We start from the raw sequence: 15724 nt of genomic DNA on the forward strand, positions 1-15724 counted from the left end.
TTTTGAAGAGGTTTTTCTCATCGATTTTCCACTAAATTTTCATGATCTTTTTTACAAATGCATTCTAAATATACTCTTTTAGCAAAATTTAACAAAATTTGTGAAAATATTTGGGTTTCAATACTCAAAATTTGAGATTCAATGTGAGTGAAATATTGCGAAATCAGCTGATTGGAAAGAGGGTGATGCAAAAGACGTTGCACTGGAAGTATTCGTCATTTCCTGGAAAGTTCCATTGGAAAAGTGACAAAGTGCATTGAGTTGGAGGATGTTTACATTCACTTGTGCCCCAAAATATCAGCAATTTAGCCTCTAACCATGAGTATTCCCGTTCATCCACTGACACAGAATCCCACAGCAGCCTGGGCAGAGATCTCTAAGGCTCAGAGAGTGATTAAAATCGCTGTGAAACCTCCAACAGGCAGCACCCCGCAGAATAAGGTTAGAATTTCAAGACAATTCCTGGAAAGATTTCCTATAGTACCTTCGGGATGATGCACTTGCTCTTATCCCTGGAGTAGGGACTAGATATTTTTGCATCTAAAGTGACTCTGAACTTGATACTTATATATACCTGGCTTTTGATCCTGCTTCCCAACTGCACTTTTTGTGATCTTCAGAGCTTGACCTTCAAGTTGTTCAGGCTATAATCTTATGAGAATTCTAGTATTTTTGTATCCTTATATTATTCATTAGATAGGGAATTACGTTCATTCTATTCACCCAATCATTAATTCAGTCAAAAGGTAGCTTGTTGCTTATTTTCCAGTCCGGACAGAACTCAAGGAAGCTCCTCTTCTGCAACTGGATTACACCTTTAAAATTTATTTTACATATTGTTTTCCACAAGTCACTCCCAATGGGCCTTCTTACTTTTTTTACCTCTCAATCTCGAGTAAAAGCACATCCTTAAGAAATTCTTTTTTGTATTCATTAAAAAAAAGCTCCTTATCCTTTGACTGAGCTTTCCGCAAAGTTCATACCCTTTTCGTATTTTTTTATGTCTATAATCGATTCAGATTCATTATGCCCAACGCTCAGTAACTTTTGTTTATAAACATGTTTTCAAAATTTCTCATGAGAATGAGCGAGATGACTAGATCTACAGTAGACTCTCTCTCAATCGGGAATATGAGGCGAAATGTCATCCGGTTTATCGATAGATTTGGGCGTCGACGAAGCCTTTGTAAATTTCACAAAAAGCGCTCAATTGTAAAGAATCACGATAAAATAGGAAGAACTACAGCGAATTTGAACAAATTAGCTTCATAATTTAGCGTGAAAATTGTCAACGAAATTTGACGCTCGATTGAAAAAGAGCCGATTGAGTGAGAGTCTACTGTAGTTCACTCACTTTCACTGAAATGTCAAAAACTTGTTTACAAAACAAAAGTCATTGTGCGTTGGGCATTATGACCAGCGCACAATAAATTTTGTTTGTAAACATGTTTTCAAAATTTCGCATGAGAATGAGTGAGATAACTAGATCTAGATTTCACTCACTCTCATTGAAATGTCAAAAACATGTTTACTAAACAAAAGTTATTGTGCGGTGGTTATTATTCACTTCAAAATTTTCCAAGTGTTTTGTTTTTTTTTTATAAAAAAAATGGCTTATTTTTTATTAATAGTTTGGAATAGATTGTAAACAGTTCAGACTTAACAAGGATTCCAAGACCTTTCCAATGAACCGGAATTTGCTCCAATTGGTTAAGAAATACGCTATCTAGATCCGATTTTTCTCAATTTTTTGAAAACTTCGTGCCACTTATATTTAGCAGTAGATACAGTAGACTCTCTCTCAATCGGGAATATGGGACAAAATGTCATCCGGTTTAGCGATAGAATTGAGCGTCAAAGCCTTTGTAAATTCCACAAAAAGCGCTCAATTATAAAGAATCACGATAAAATAGGAAGAACTACAGCGAATTTGAGCAAATTAGCTTCATAATTAAACGTGAAAATCGTCAACAAAATTCCTCGCCCGGTTGAAAAAGAGCCGATTGAGTGAGAGTCTACTGTAGCTTATTTTAAGCAATCTACAGCTTTTTTGTAAGGTGCATTAGAAGCTGCGTTACATTTTTTTTGCCTTCTATGGAAAATTATTAAACAAGAGACAGCCTACGCCCACAAAATCACCTGTGGGCGTGGCCAAAAAGTTCTAGTTGGTCAAATTATAAACCATCTTACTATTAGATTTATATTGGAAAAGTTGATTAAAATTTTGAGCAATTATATAGAAAGAGTGTTGAAAAAAAACCAAAAGCCCATTTGCGTAAGATTTCTTTAGAAAAACATGGATTAGACAAGAGAAAATCTTATAACATTCATCTATAATGTTTTTTTTTCTCTTCACGAAAGCTTAGCACTATCCGGACGATTTGAGTAATGCTACCTTAAAATAGCGTTTTTTTTGCTCTGAGCTCCTCAATTTATAAATAAAATAACCTGTAAATTATTGCTCGAAAACGTGTCGTGAGATTTTTTTCATTTTTGGATATGTTTTAGAGCAGACCTGTGCTTATTAAAAGTCGTGTAGTATCGGAAATTTTTTGTTGATAGTTCTACAGTAGACTCTCTCTCAATCGGCAATATGGGGCAAAATGTCATCCGAATTATCAAGAAATTCGATCGTGAAACTGTTTGAAATCTAACGACTTTTTTGTTTATGTCTGTAGTCTGTATAGCAAGAGAATTATTTTCCAGCATCTTATAAATAAAATATCTCATTGGTTCTTCAATTCATGTTTTATTAGTATTAGCAATTAAATTAATCTAACATAGATATATATTTCTTCCTTATTTTTGTAAATCACAATACTTCACTTAATATCACATACGACTCTTCAGTACATCATTAAAGTTTTTTGTAAAAGTTTTAATCTAACGAATCTAACATATTCAGCAGAGCATTTCTGAGAATTTCTTGTAAAATATTTCATTATCTTTACATTAGGTTTCAATATAGTTCAAATTTAAAGGTTTCTACCTTAAAAATAAATACTTTACGATTGCAGTTAATGACACAGTCTTTCAGTTTTAATTACATTTGAGAATCTCTCCCCTTGCTTTGAGCTGCTTCCTCCCTCAACTTATGAATAATCATTATTATTGGGAGACTTTCATTTCTCTGGCGTACGTATTTGAGAACAATATTCAATGCCTCAAGTGCTTCTTTAGGTGATATTTGATCATCAGCATTGTTCTCCTCTTGAAATTCATCGTGTTCATCATGATTCTCAGGTTCAGAACAGATATTCTCTACATTCCTCGCCATGTCAACAATTGTGTTGTCACTGATTTCAAAAGAGTTATCACTTTCTAACCAGTCAGCAATATCCTCTGCAGTGATTGGATCAAAATGCGGCAAACAATTGGCCAACTGTATCAGGTGGTCCACATCCTCTTCTGTATTAACTTCATCGTTTGAAAGATGGTCTGGGACGTCTGAGCTGAAGGTGGTTTCAAAAACTCCCTTCCAGCTTCTGGCAATAGTGTTTGAATCCACCTGAGTCCATGCTTGGGCAATCCACAGAATTGTTTTTAGGATATCGACAGCCTTGATAGCATTCATTACATTTAGGTCGATTTCGATTTGTCCCAGAACAAATTCAAGAAAAATTTTGCGATATTTTTTCTTCAATACTTCTAAGACATTCTGGTCCATTGGCTGAATAGTTGAAGTGACATTGGGAGGCAGGAATATGACATGAATGCCGTCGCATACGAGTTCATTCGCGTCCGGGTGCACTGGTGCGTTGTCCAAAATAAGAATAGCTTTTTCCGGAAGACCTTCCCCCTGGAGATATTTCTTGACTTCAGGTACGAAATCATCGAAAAACCAGCGTTTAAACAAAATTTTGGTCATCCACGCTGACTCTTGACCTTCATATTTCACAGGCAATTCCGATGTTCGTACATTCTTTAGTGCTCTTGGGTTTTTAGATTTCCCAATCACAAAAAGTGGAATCTTATGTGTTCCACTTGCGTTGGCGCAAGCCAAAAGGGTGATTCTTTCTTTGCTCTGCTTAAATCCGGGAGCACACCTTTGAGTTCGGGCTGCAAGGGTTTTGGTTGGCAGTTTCCTGAAGTTCAGACCCGTCTCATCAGCGTTGTAGATTTGGTGGTATCCAAGATTCTCACTTTTGATGACTGCTTGGAGGTGGTTATAAAATGTTGGTAATAGGTCTTCCCTGGAAGACAGGGCCTCTCCGCATATTGTTAGCTGTCTCACTTCGTACTCTTTCTTCCATCTAGTAAGCCATCCGGAACTGGCGGAGAAGTTGTCGCGACCATCCTGAAATACTTCATGAAACTGGAGTGCTTTGGCTTGAAGAAGAGCCCCAGAAATTGGTACTCCTACAATGGAGATAACAAATATTATTAATTCAATTACTGCACAAGCATTTGTCTATAGAAATACATACCTCTCTCCCTCATGTGTTCGAACCAAATATAAAGCGCTTCAGAAGTTTGAGGAGCTAATCCTGGTCGAATGGCCATTCTCTCACAATTCTTTGCATTCTTGTAGGTATAGTTTCTTAAATGATCCTCTTGTTTCAACCAATCCAAGAGAGTCTGTCTTCCAATACCGTAAAGTGCAGCCACATCTGCAACTTTTGCTCCGTTTTTCACTAGCTCAATAGCATTTAATTTATCGCGAATTTTCGTGCTCTTGTATTTGCGTTTCATTGTAAATTCCAAGTTAGGAAATATCACTCACAATACTAATTCAAGAAAAATCGCAGCAAACTTTGATTCTTATGTAAACATAACCTACAAACTGTTTTAAATAAATAACTGATTTCCGAATTAGTAAAGTGCCCGATTGATAGAGAGCCGATTGAGTGAGAGTCTACTGTAATGGAAATTGCAGATTGACGTGTTGGTAACACTAATCCCGCTTAGTCACGGTGCCATGATGAATATTTTTGCGCCAAAAAGACATAATAGAAAGAAAAACTCTCATAAAAATAAATTGTCTTCTTGATATCTTTGTCGGAAGACGGATAGCTGTTCACTAAACACCCTTTTACTTGAATCTTGCAGAAATACAAAGAAATTAAATTCAAATATCACTTCAAATGGAAAGTTCTTAAATCGCGCGCAATTCAACTGTGAGAGAGAGATAGAGACACAAATAATTCACTTTGCAAACATCTGGAGGCGCTGCGGTTGCAAAAAATCACTGAAATGCGACAAAATATTTTCTTCTCTATTTTATCTTTATTAGCAGGTCGTGTCCCTTCTTGTAATATGTACTTTAGCATTCCTTATTAATCAAAATAGTGTTGTGCAAAAGGTTTTTTCTCAAACCTATCCTGAATTTTGGGACAGCTCAAAAGAATATGAGTCTTCTAGCTCAAAATTTCATCCCAATGTTTTTGTTGTAATATCGACAATTATTCACAATTAACCCAAATAATTGTATTCAAATAAATTATTAAAAGGATTTTCTTGTGATAATGACTTAGCTCTAAAGAATTAAACCATTTTCACATTAACTCTTATGTCTCTTTTGGGACTCTGAGTACCCAAAGCAGCATATGAATGTTCTGTGAAAAACAATGTTTTTTAATTATTCAGAACTGATAAAAATCCAATTTTTGTGGATGATTACAAACTATAAGGATGTCCAAATATAACATATTTTTTTGTAGGACTGCAATAAATTCTTGAGCTTAGATATTTTTTATTAAAAAATTGTGAAATTGGCTTGCAGCATATGCTGCGGTCCGGAAAGAGTTAAAAACCTCTCATTTTCTCTACGTGAATTTTCGCGGCATTTCGAAGAATGCCAACAGGCACCACCAAATTCACTTCGGCTTTTATTTTATCTCAGGCCTGTTTTAGAGATTATCCAGGCAAATATTTCGTCCTTAGACGAAAATAGCGTTGAATCATTCCTAATAACGGTTTTTCAAGGTCAAAGGTTAAAAAGACACTAGAGTGTGTATTTATCAAGCAAATGGGGTGATGTGTGGGGTCATTGGAAAGGTCTTGGAATTTTCGACAAAACTGAACCGGTTCATAACCGATAAATAATTTTTATACGAAATTCAATTAAATTACTCCTGAGGTGTATTTTGGGAAATATTCTGAGTGATTTATAAGTCGGTTCAAATCGGTTGTGAATCGGTAATGAATCGGTTATTTACCGATAAGTAATTTTTGTTTGAATATAATTTTTATTACTCTGCAAACTATTTTGTGGAATCTATTGAGTGACTTATGAATCGATTCAAATCGGTTGAGTACCGGTAAACGATAAATGATGCGAAAGTACTTTTGAGGTATAGCATCTAAGTTATGAGTTCGAGCATTTCGCAAAGCCTGGGACGCTTTGCCATCCCTTATTAATTTGATAATGAAATTGCAGGTGAGGGTGGTATGCATGAGCGATACTCACGGCCTGACTCCCTACATCAAATTCGACATTCCTGATGGTGATATCTTTGTGCATGCGGGAGATTTCACGAGATGCGGCAAGTTGGACGAGGTGATGGAATTCAATGCGTGGCTGGGAAGGCTTCCGCACAAACACAAACTCGTGGTGGCGGGAAATCATGAGCTGAGCTTCGACGAGACCTTTCAAACGGTGCACAATTTATCCTCGGACCGACGGAGGCACACAGGGACCGCGCTAATTGACGAAATACCAACGCTGGGCAACACCAAGGAGAGCCTGGCTGAAGCTGTCCAGACGCAGAATGTCAAGCGACAGCTCACGAATTGCGTGTACTTGCAGGACGAAGGCATCGAATTGTACGGCCTGAACTTCTATGGCACTCCGTGGCAGCCGGAATTCTGCAAGTGGGCCTTCAATTTGCCCCGTGGGGAGCCCTGCCTGGCCAAATGGAATGCCATTCCAGCTGAAGTGGATGTCCTCATAAGCCATACGCCACCCCTTGGCCACGGTGATCTCTGCTGCAGCGGCGTCCGAGCCGGATGCGTCGAACTCTTGGCATCGGTTCAGCAGAGAATCAAGCCTCGGTATCACGTTTTTGGGCACATCCACGAGGGCTACGGAGTCACATCAGACGGAAAGATTATCTTCATCAATGCCTCCACGTGTGACATCAACTATTTGCCTAACAATCCTCCGGTAGTCTTCGACATAACTCTCCCGCCCGGCTTCACGCGGGACTAAAGAGGCCACAGAAGTCCTGGATCCCATTCTAGTCAACAACCGAAATAGCCATAGCTCAATTTTTACTCACAAGGTGCAAGGAATCTCCAGCGAAAATAAAAAAAAAAAAAAAAAAAACTTGTAGAAATTACCTCTAAAAGTGTCATTTTATTTTCCATTTATAGACTCGATATAATAAAAATTCTCATCTTGAAATTCACAACAATGTCCAATTGTTTTTCTCTAGGCAAAAAAAGGAAAATATTTTTAAAAAAAATCGAATAAAAGAATTTAGAAATTCCTACTCACAGATATTTGTGGTTAAGAGGAATATTTACAATTAAAAAAAAAATAGTAACTTTTTTTCTTGAAAGTAGCCCAACTAATTTTCCATTTTTTATACAATTTTATTCATCTCTCTTTTAAAAAATAATAAATTCTCATGTCTTAGCTATAAAAACATAGATCCATCAATGGCACCCTAAAACATACTTTCTCTTTCTCATTCATCTCAAAAAATTACTTTATAGTATTAGTTCTTATCTCAGAGATTCTCACATCTCCATTTTTTTTGTGAAATATATTTTAAAACTTTTGTGTTAAAAAAAAATATCGGTGAAAGTGGTAAAAAGAAAAGGAAGAAAATCAACTAAAATTACTGCAAGTTCTCAAAAGCTCTCTCATCAACTCCTCAGCTGTGGTTTCTTAATAGGGAACATTGGAGAACAAATAGGACACACTTTCACCATTGTGAGTCCGTCGAACTGCCTCAGCAAACATCATGGATACGTCAATCATCTGCAAACATGACAGGAAAGAGATTGTTAAGAATCTTACCTAATAATTTGGCAAATTTTCAACAATATTACACAAAATTTCGGAATTTTTCAAAAATATTTCTAAAATTTCATAAGTGATTTATAAATTGTTTAAATTTTCAAAAAATTTCCCAAATTTTCATGAATATTTCCAAAGTTTCATGGCCTAATTTAGAGAATTCTGGTAAGTAACATAAAATAAATAAACTTCCTGTACAGTTATTCAAATTTTCAATGTTAAACTATAAAATTTCATAATTTTTCATGAAGATTTCCAAAATTTCACAACCTAATTCCGAGAATTCTCATAAATGAATTAGAAGATAAATATTTCAATATTGTGAGAATTTTCAACGAGCAATACATTTTCGTAAATTTACACGAATATTTCCAAAATTTCAATACCTAATTTAAAGTACTCTACAAAGTGTGCCAAGAAAAATAAACTTTCTTATAAACTGACGAGATTTTGGATGACAAATCATAAAATTTCCTAAATTTTCACGAAAATTTCCAAAAATTTCACCATTTAATTTGCATTATTTTCGTCAATTACTTAAAAGAAATCAAAATTTCACAAATTCTAACGAATATTTCCAAAATTTCAAAACCTAACTTTCAATATTCACTCTGCAAAGTGCAGAATCTTACGAAAGATAAACTTTTTTATAAATTAACGAGATTTTGGGTGACAAATCACAAAACATCGAATATTTCCAAAATTTCAAAACCTAATCTAGAGTACTCTGCAAAGTGTGCCAAGAAAAATAAACTTTCTTATAAATTCACTAGATTTTGGATGACCAATCATAAAATTTCCTAAATTTTCACGAAAATTTCCAAAAATTTCACCATTTTGCATTATTTTCATCAATTACTTAAAATGAATCTATTCCGCTACACAAATATCCAAATGTACTACTAAGAAATCAAAATTTCATAAATTTTAACAAATTACAAAATTTCAAAACCTAACTTTCAATACTCACTGCAAAGTGTAGAATCAATCTTAAAAAAAGATAAACTTTCTTATAAATTAACGAGATTTTGGGTGACAAATCATAAAACATCGAATATTTCCAAAATTTTAAAACCTAATTTAGAGCAGTCTGCAGCAAAGTGTCTTAAGAAAAAAACTTTCTTATAAACTGACGAGATTTTGGATGACAAATCATAAAATTTCCTGAATTTTCACGAAAATTTCCAAAAATTTCACCATTTAAATTGCATTACTTTCGTTAATTATCTAAAATACATCAATTATCCGCTATACAAATATCCAAATTTTCTACTAAGAATTCAAAATTTCACAAATTCTAACGAATATTTCCAAAATTTCACGACCTGTCTTGAAGTGAAATTTATTTGTTTGAAAATGATCATAATTTCATTTTCAATCATTTCATTGACACCAGATTTATCTCTTAAATTTGAAGTTCATCGGATAATAAGGAACTGAAGTTAATCAATGTCCTAGATAAAAAGATAAAACGAATCTTTTTATCCAAGATCATTCGCTTTATAAAAATATTTAATACCATGAAAAATTGATTGATATTGATAGTTAACAAATAGAAATTTTTTTATCCAAATGCCTTTACTTAAAAGTAATCTAGCATATTATATCGTTAAAACTGTATCTTAGAAAACAATTATAAACATGCTTAGCCTTTTGTTATCAAAAATAGATTTCAGCTACCTTCTATCCATTTTTTTTAAATATTTAAAAAGCCCATTAGAGATTTCAAAATGTTTCGAATAATAATTAAATTAATATTTACAATTTTTATTAAATATTTAAACACATTCGGTAGCAAAATTGAACAAAGTTGGATAATAATATTACGAGAATTACCTTTTTTGTTTTTCGTTTTAAGTTTTAGGCTTGGCTTCATTATACCAGAAATTCAGGATAAATTGTTCTAATATTCGTCAGACGAAATGCTACAAAAATATTTTCATATAAAAAAATATCAAATATGAAACCTGGATAATAATATAATTAAGAGAAAATCTATTGTTTTTACAACTTGGCTTCCTTACTACAAAATCAAGACAAAATTCCGTAATAAATTTTATCAGAAATGCTAAAAACAAATTTTTTCATTAAAGTAAAAAGTTTAATTTAAAACCTGGATAATAACCCAATTTCGGATAAACGATTTTGTATGACTAGGATTCCTTTTACTAGAAAATCGAGATGATTTTTTTTTATCTAAAAAAATATTCTTTATATTTTTTATTATATTATCTAGAAAAAATCTATTAATATCAAAGTTTATCCCGACTTTCTGAAATATTATCTAAGATTTTTTCACATTTTGTCTTGTGTCCCTAATCCTTGTACAACTGTAATTGAAATTATCCAGTCGTTTATGTTATCCAGAACTTCTTTAAACGGTACAAGGAAGCAATTTCAAGAGTCAAGTTAAAAATTATCACACACAGATTTACAAAAGTTAAAAAAAATTTGCTGAAAATCCGAAAAAAAATTCTTCTAAAAATTTTACAAGATGAAATATCAAGAAATATTCTTGTGCAAAAAGTCCATTATAATCATCAAAGTTAATCTCAATTTTTCAAAATTTTATCCAAGATTTTTTTTCTATTTTACCGTGTAAATGATACATACTCAAAATTTAACTTTGTTTTTTAGTGATTGTACTTGAACCTTTTGCAATTGCAACTAAAGTTATCCAGTTGTTTATGTTATCCAAAACCTTTTATGTGGCACACGCAAGCAATTTCAAGAATCAGGATAAAAATTATCACGCATAGATTTACAAAAGTTAAAAACAAATTCCTGAAAATCCGAAAAAAAATTCTAAAAATTTTACGAGATGAAATATTAAGCAATATTCTTGTGCAAAAAGTCCATTATAATTATCAAAGTTAATCTCAATTTTTCAAAATTTTATCCAAGATTTTTTTTTCTATTTTACCGTGTAAATGATACATACTCAAAATTTAACTTTGTTTTATAGTGATTGTACTTGATCCTTTTGCCATTGCAACTGAAGTTTATGTTATTGTTTATGTTATCCAAAATCTTTTATGTGGCACACGCAAGCAATTTCAAGAATCAGGATAATAATCATCACCCATAGATTTGAAAAAAATTAAAAATGTAATTTACAGTTTATAAAACTAAAAAAGAAGATTATCAATGGTAAGATGAGGAAATAACAATACTTTTATCCAAGATCTGGATAAAAATCTTCAATGATCATAATGTTTGGATAATAGACCATATCCAAAAAAATTATCACATCTTGAAATAATTGAAAATTTCCCATTATCCAAGAAAATATTCCCATTTATCCAACAGATCTTTCATTAAGAATTCCTTCTTAGTTTTTGTCCTACCTGAATTTTGGGACAATCCCGCATGTGGCCATCCTGGGGAATTGTGTTGGTGACCACCACAGCCTCGAAGCAAGCATTGTTTATCCTGGAAATGGCCGGTCCCGAGAAGATGCCGTGCGTGAGAATAGCATAAACCTTCGTGGCTCCAGCGTCCATCAGTTTCTCAGCAGCATGGCAAATTGTGCCACATGTATCTGCCATGTCATCCACCAGAATAGCCACGCGATCCTTTACATCGCCCACGAGCACCATCGACGACACCTCATTGGCCTTCTTGCGCTCCTTGTGGATCAAAGCGAATTCCACATTGAGCCGATCGGCAATTGAGGTGACGCGTTTGGCACCACCAGCGTCCGGAGACACAATAATTGAATTGCGCCACTCCGGAATATTCTCCTTGATCCACTTGAGCACAGCCGGCTCAGCATACAAGTTGTCCACAGGAATGTCGAAGAAACCCTGTGCATTGTAATTTATTTATTTATTTAGTCCGGAAGATACTCCCAATTTGTGTCTTCATAATCACTTTTGTAACAGTTTATTCTGTATAAACTGAACAGCATAAAAATTTGCCCCTTTTCTGTCACATTCAGCTGATTTTTCACATTTTTTAGAAGTAATGATATCGTTATCTTTATGCTCACTTTCTGTGTATTCTTGGAAAGTTTTCGATTTTTTTTCTGAGTGAAAACAAAACAATGAATTGACATTTTTTTTAATGATTTATAAGTAAATTTCATGGCTCTTCTAATTATTTAAAAATCTTCATGTTAATAAAAGTTTTATTTGTATATTATTTTCTTTATCCGTTTAAAATGAGTTTTCTGATTGTCTTATCCAAGTTACTTAAGGAATTTCCTGCATTGCAACTTTGTCAAAAATGCCAAGTACATCTAATCACCGCCAGTGGCGTTGGAGTTATGATATATAAAGTAATGCAATGTACTTTGAATTTTATCCAACTCTTGGATAAAATGCAAGAACTTCTTAAATTGAACAAAAACTGCCTTTTTAAATATACCAGTATAGATTATTATCTCAAGATTAAATGATACAAAACAACATAGGTTGGATAAATTATTTATCAAATTAGATAATGTAACTGGAGAAAATTTTATCCAACCTTAGGATAAAATACAAGTACTTGTTAAATGCCACAAAATATATAATTTCAAACATCTTTCACTATGCTTGAATGATAGAAATATTAAATAGCTTGGATAAATTATTCCTGAAATTGGATAAAATAATTTTATTTATTTTTCCAAAAATGGAATTTAAAAAAATCAACACTGGCTAAAATTACAATAATCGAATTTGTATATGTTATTCTAGAATAGATAACTTTGAATTTTTATCCATTGGATAACTAGGATAAATTTATTTCAAGAAACGTAAATGGTTCTTTTATTAGATTTTTAAATAAAATCGTTTTAATGATATCAATTTGTTAAATATTCTATTAAAAAGAAAATTATAAAGCTTTAAACTTAGAGACATATTAACATTTTGGATAATTCAGATAATAAATTTCTTATCAGTTTATTATATCTTTGCAAGAAAAACTTGAATTTTTATGCTATTATCAACATAAATTGATTTTACTCGTAGTATCCAAAAGAAAAAGTATCATAAGATTTAAAATTGCCAAAATTGAAACCTTTTAACATTTATCCAGAAAAAATGGATTGAAATTCAGGAAAATTTTTGATAAAATTAACTTTAATTTTTCAATCCATTTACTACTAATCTGAACATAATTCGAATACGAAATCATTTTAATCAATCGATAACTTGGATAGTTTGACGAGATTAATATGGAACATTTTTTATCCATTGGATAACATGGACATAATAATCTAGAGAATAATCTTTGTAGAAAATAGGATAATTACACATTTTGGTTTCTATCCGGTGCGTAACCGGATTGATTTCATATTGTTCAAAGGGATTATCTCAAATTTTCAAAAAATAACAAGTTCATACAAATCTGTTTTATTCCAATGGATAATTTGGATAATTTTGCATAGCGTTGAAAACCTTGATATTTTCGAAAAAATAAATAAAACGAGGATAATATTATTTCAGTTGTTACCTATTGGATAATTTAATCAGATTAATATAAGATGATATTTTTTATCCATTGGATAATTTTGATAGATTAATCTAAAGTTGAAAACTTGATTTTCTATCGTTAAATTTGAAGAAATTGTATAATTACACATTTCCGGTTTTACCAAGTGTATAACCGGATTGATTTTAAATTTTTGAAATCGATTATCTCAAATTTTCAAAAAATATCAAGTTCATACAAATCTGTTTCAATCCATTGGATAACTTGAATAAGTTTGCATAACATTGAAAACTTTGATATTTTCGGAAAAATAAATAAAATGAGCATAATATTAATTCAGTTGTTACCTATTGGATAATTTGATCAGATTAATATAGGATATTTTTTTATCCAATGGATCATTTTTATAGATTAATCTAATGGCCTCTACACATTGGGAGCAATTTTTGTCAAAAATTGCTTTTTTTAAGGAAATTTCCTGCAGCCTTGTAGGAGGAAACGTCAAATTTCTGTCAAAAACGCAATTTTTGACGAAAATTGCTCCCAATGTGTAGACGTCCTAAAGTTGAAAACTTGATTTTCTTTCGTTAAATTTGAAGAAAATTTTATAATTACACATTTCGGGTTTTTCCAATGTATAACCGGATTGATTTCAAATTTTTGAAATGGATTATCTTACATTTTAAAAGATAATAAATCTGTTTTATTCCATTGGATAACTTGGATAGGTTTGCCTAGCGTTGAAAATATTGATTTTTTCGGAAAAATAAATAAAAAAGGATATTATTTTATTTGTTACCCATTGGATAATTTGACAATATTATTATGCAGTATTTTTTATTCATTGGATAACTTGGAAAAATTGATATACAGTTAAAAAAAAATATTCTTTTTGTTAAATTTGAAGAAAAAATAAGAAGTGTATAAGTATTTGTTTTTTATATTTTATGTTTTTTTTTATTTATGTTGGAAAAATTGATTTGACCTTTCAAAATCATTAAGGCTAACCTGGATAAATTTATTTTCAAGTTAATTTCTTATTCTTAATTTATTCAAAAAAGATTTGAAATTTAAAGAGAAGCAAAACATTTATCAAAAATTCAATTCAATTACAAAGAATTGTTTTTATCAAAGATAACTTGGATAATGTGCTGGATAATGCATTTTTTGTCTTCACTTCTCATATTTCTTGAGAGGTATCAGTACATATCATTTTTCTAATAGATAATTTTCTTACCTGAATTTGTGATGCATGCAAATCCATTGTGATAATGTGATCAGCTCCAGCAACTGACAGCATATTGGCCACCAATTTAGCCGAAATCGGAGCACGGCTCTGCAATTATCCGCGCAGACATGGAAGAGAAAGAATCTCAACTTAGTAAGTAATATTATCCTGCCAATTTTCTCTTTGAAAATTAATGAATAATGCATTTCAATTTTGACGATATTTGTGTATCAATGTAAAAATTTCTCCTTCCGTTGCTCCAAAAATTCGTGTTTGTGTTTTCGTGTTGAACAAAAATTTCGAATTGAAAGAAAATGCAATAGAAATGAGAAAAAAAAATCCTGCAATAAATGGTTAATATTGAACCAACAGCAATAACAAAGGAAATTCTTCGTCATTGACTCCACAACATAAAAAATGTAAAAAAGAAAAAAATAAATAGAAAAAAAAAACAACCTAGAGATAAGAACTGCAACAATTTATCTGAGGAAAAACATGCAAATTTTTTCTGAGTATTTTTTTTTCAAGTCTCTTTTCTCACTTATTTGTAGCCAGATTTACACTTTCAAGTGTTTCCTTCCTCTAATCATCATTAGATTTCTTTTTGTGCTCTTTTAAAGAAAAAGAAAAAATAAAACAAGTGGTTTAAAAAAATCTATTTGAATGTTAAGTTAAAAAAAGTATAAAACAAAAGAACTATTTTTTAAAAATTTTCTATACTATTGAAAAATTCATTTTTGCACAAATCTTTTGATATTTTTAAAGAAAATAATAAAAAAAGAAAAAGGTCACTTTTTAATATCATTACTCACTGTATGCAAATCTGGTACAAAATCCTAATAAAGAAAAGAAGAATCAAAAACCAAAAAAATAAAGGAAGAAAACTGATTAAAAAAATATAAATATTTCTAAATAATTATATATGTTGAGTCTGGACAATAATTTCATTTATGAACAAGCTCCAATTCCATGCTTAGCATTCTTTTTATCCCGAAATATCATTGTTTTTTGAAGGTTTTTTTGATGATGAAGTAATTTTTAAATTAATTGTGATAAGAAAATGAAGGTTAAAATTTAGAAGAATTGCAGAAAAATAAAAATATTTATCT

General features: G+C 31.7%; 2 protein-coding genes across 5 annotated transcripts in view; one reads left to right on the plus strand and one right to left on the minus strand.

The window, feature by feature from the left end:
• On the plus strand, nt 1–7444 carry LOC129802387 (UPF0046 protein C25E10.12). Its single transcript, XM_055848153.1, has 2 exons — nt 1–441; nt 6380–7444. The coding sequence occupies exons 1-2, from the start codon at nt 319–321 to the stop codon at nt 7148–7150; spliced, it is 894 nt and encodes a 297-aa protein (XP_055704128.1). The 5' UTR covers nt 1–318; the 3' UTR covers nt 7151–7444.
• Nucleotides 7278–15724, minus strand: part of LOC129802385 (ribose-phosphate pyrophosphokinase 1) — a 23659-nt gene continuing 15212 nt past the window's right edge. For all 4 annotated transcript variants that reach the window (XM_055848151.1, XM_055848149.1, XM_055848150.1 and 1 more), the window contains 3 exons: nt 14625–14723; nt 11314–11772; nt 7278–7927 (listed from right to left, as the gene is read on the minus strand). In XM_055848151.1, the coding sequence (XP_055704126.1) occupies nt 7835–7927; nt 11314–11772; nt 14625–14723 (651 nt within the window). In that variant the 3' untranslated portion in view covers nt 7278–7834. The remainder of the gene's footprint in view (nt 7928–11313; nt 11773–14624; nt 14724–15724) is intronic.

Source organism: Phlebotomus papatasi, chromosome 2 (genome assembly GCF_024763615.1).
Source record: "Phlebotomus papatasi isolate M1 chromosome 2, Ppap_2.1, whole genome shotgun sequence".
NCBI lineage: Eukaryota > Metazoa > Arthropoda > Insecta > Diptera > Psychodidae > Phlebotomus > Phlebotomus papatasi.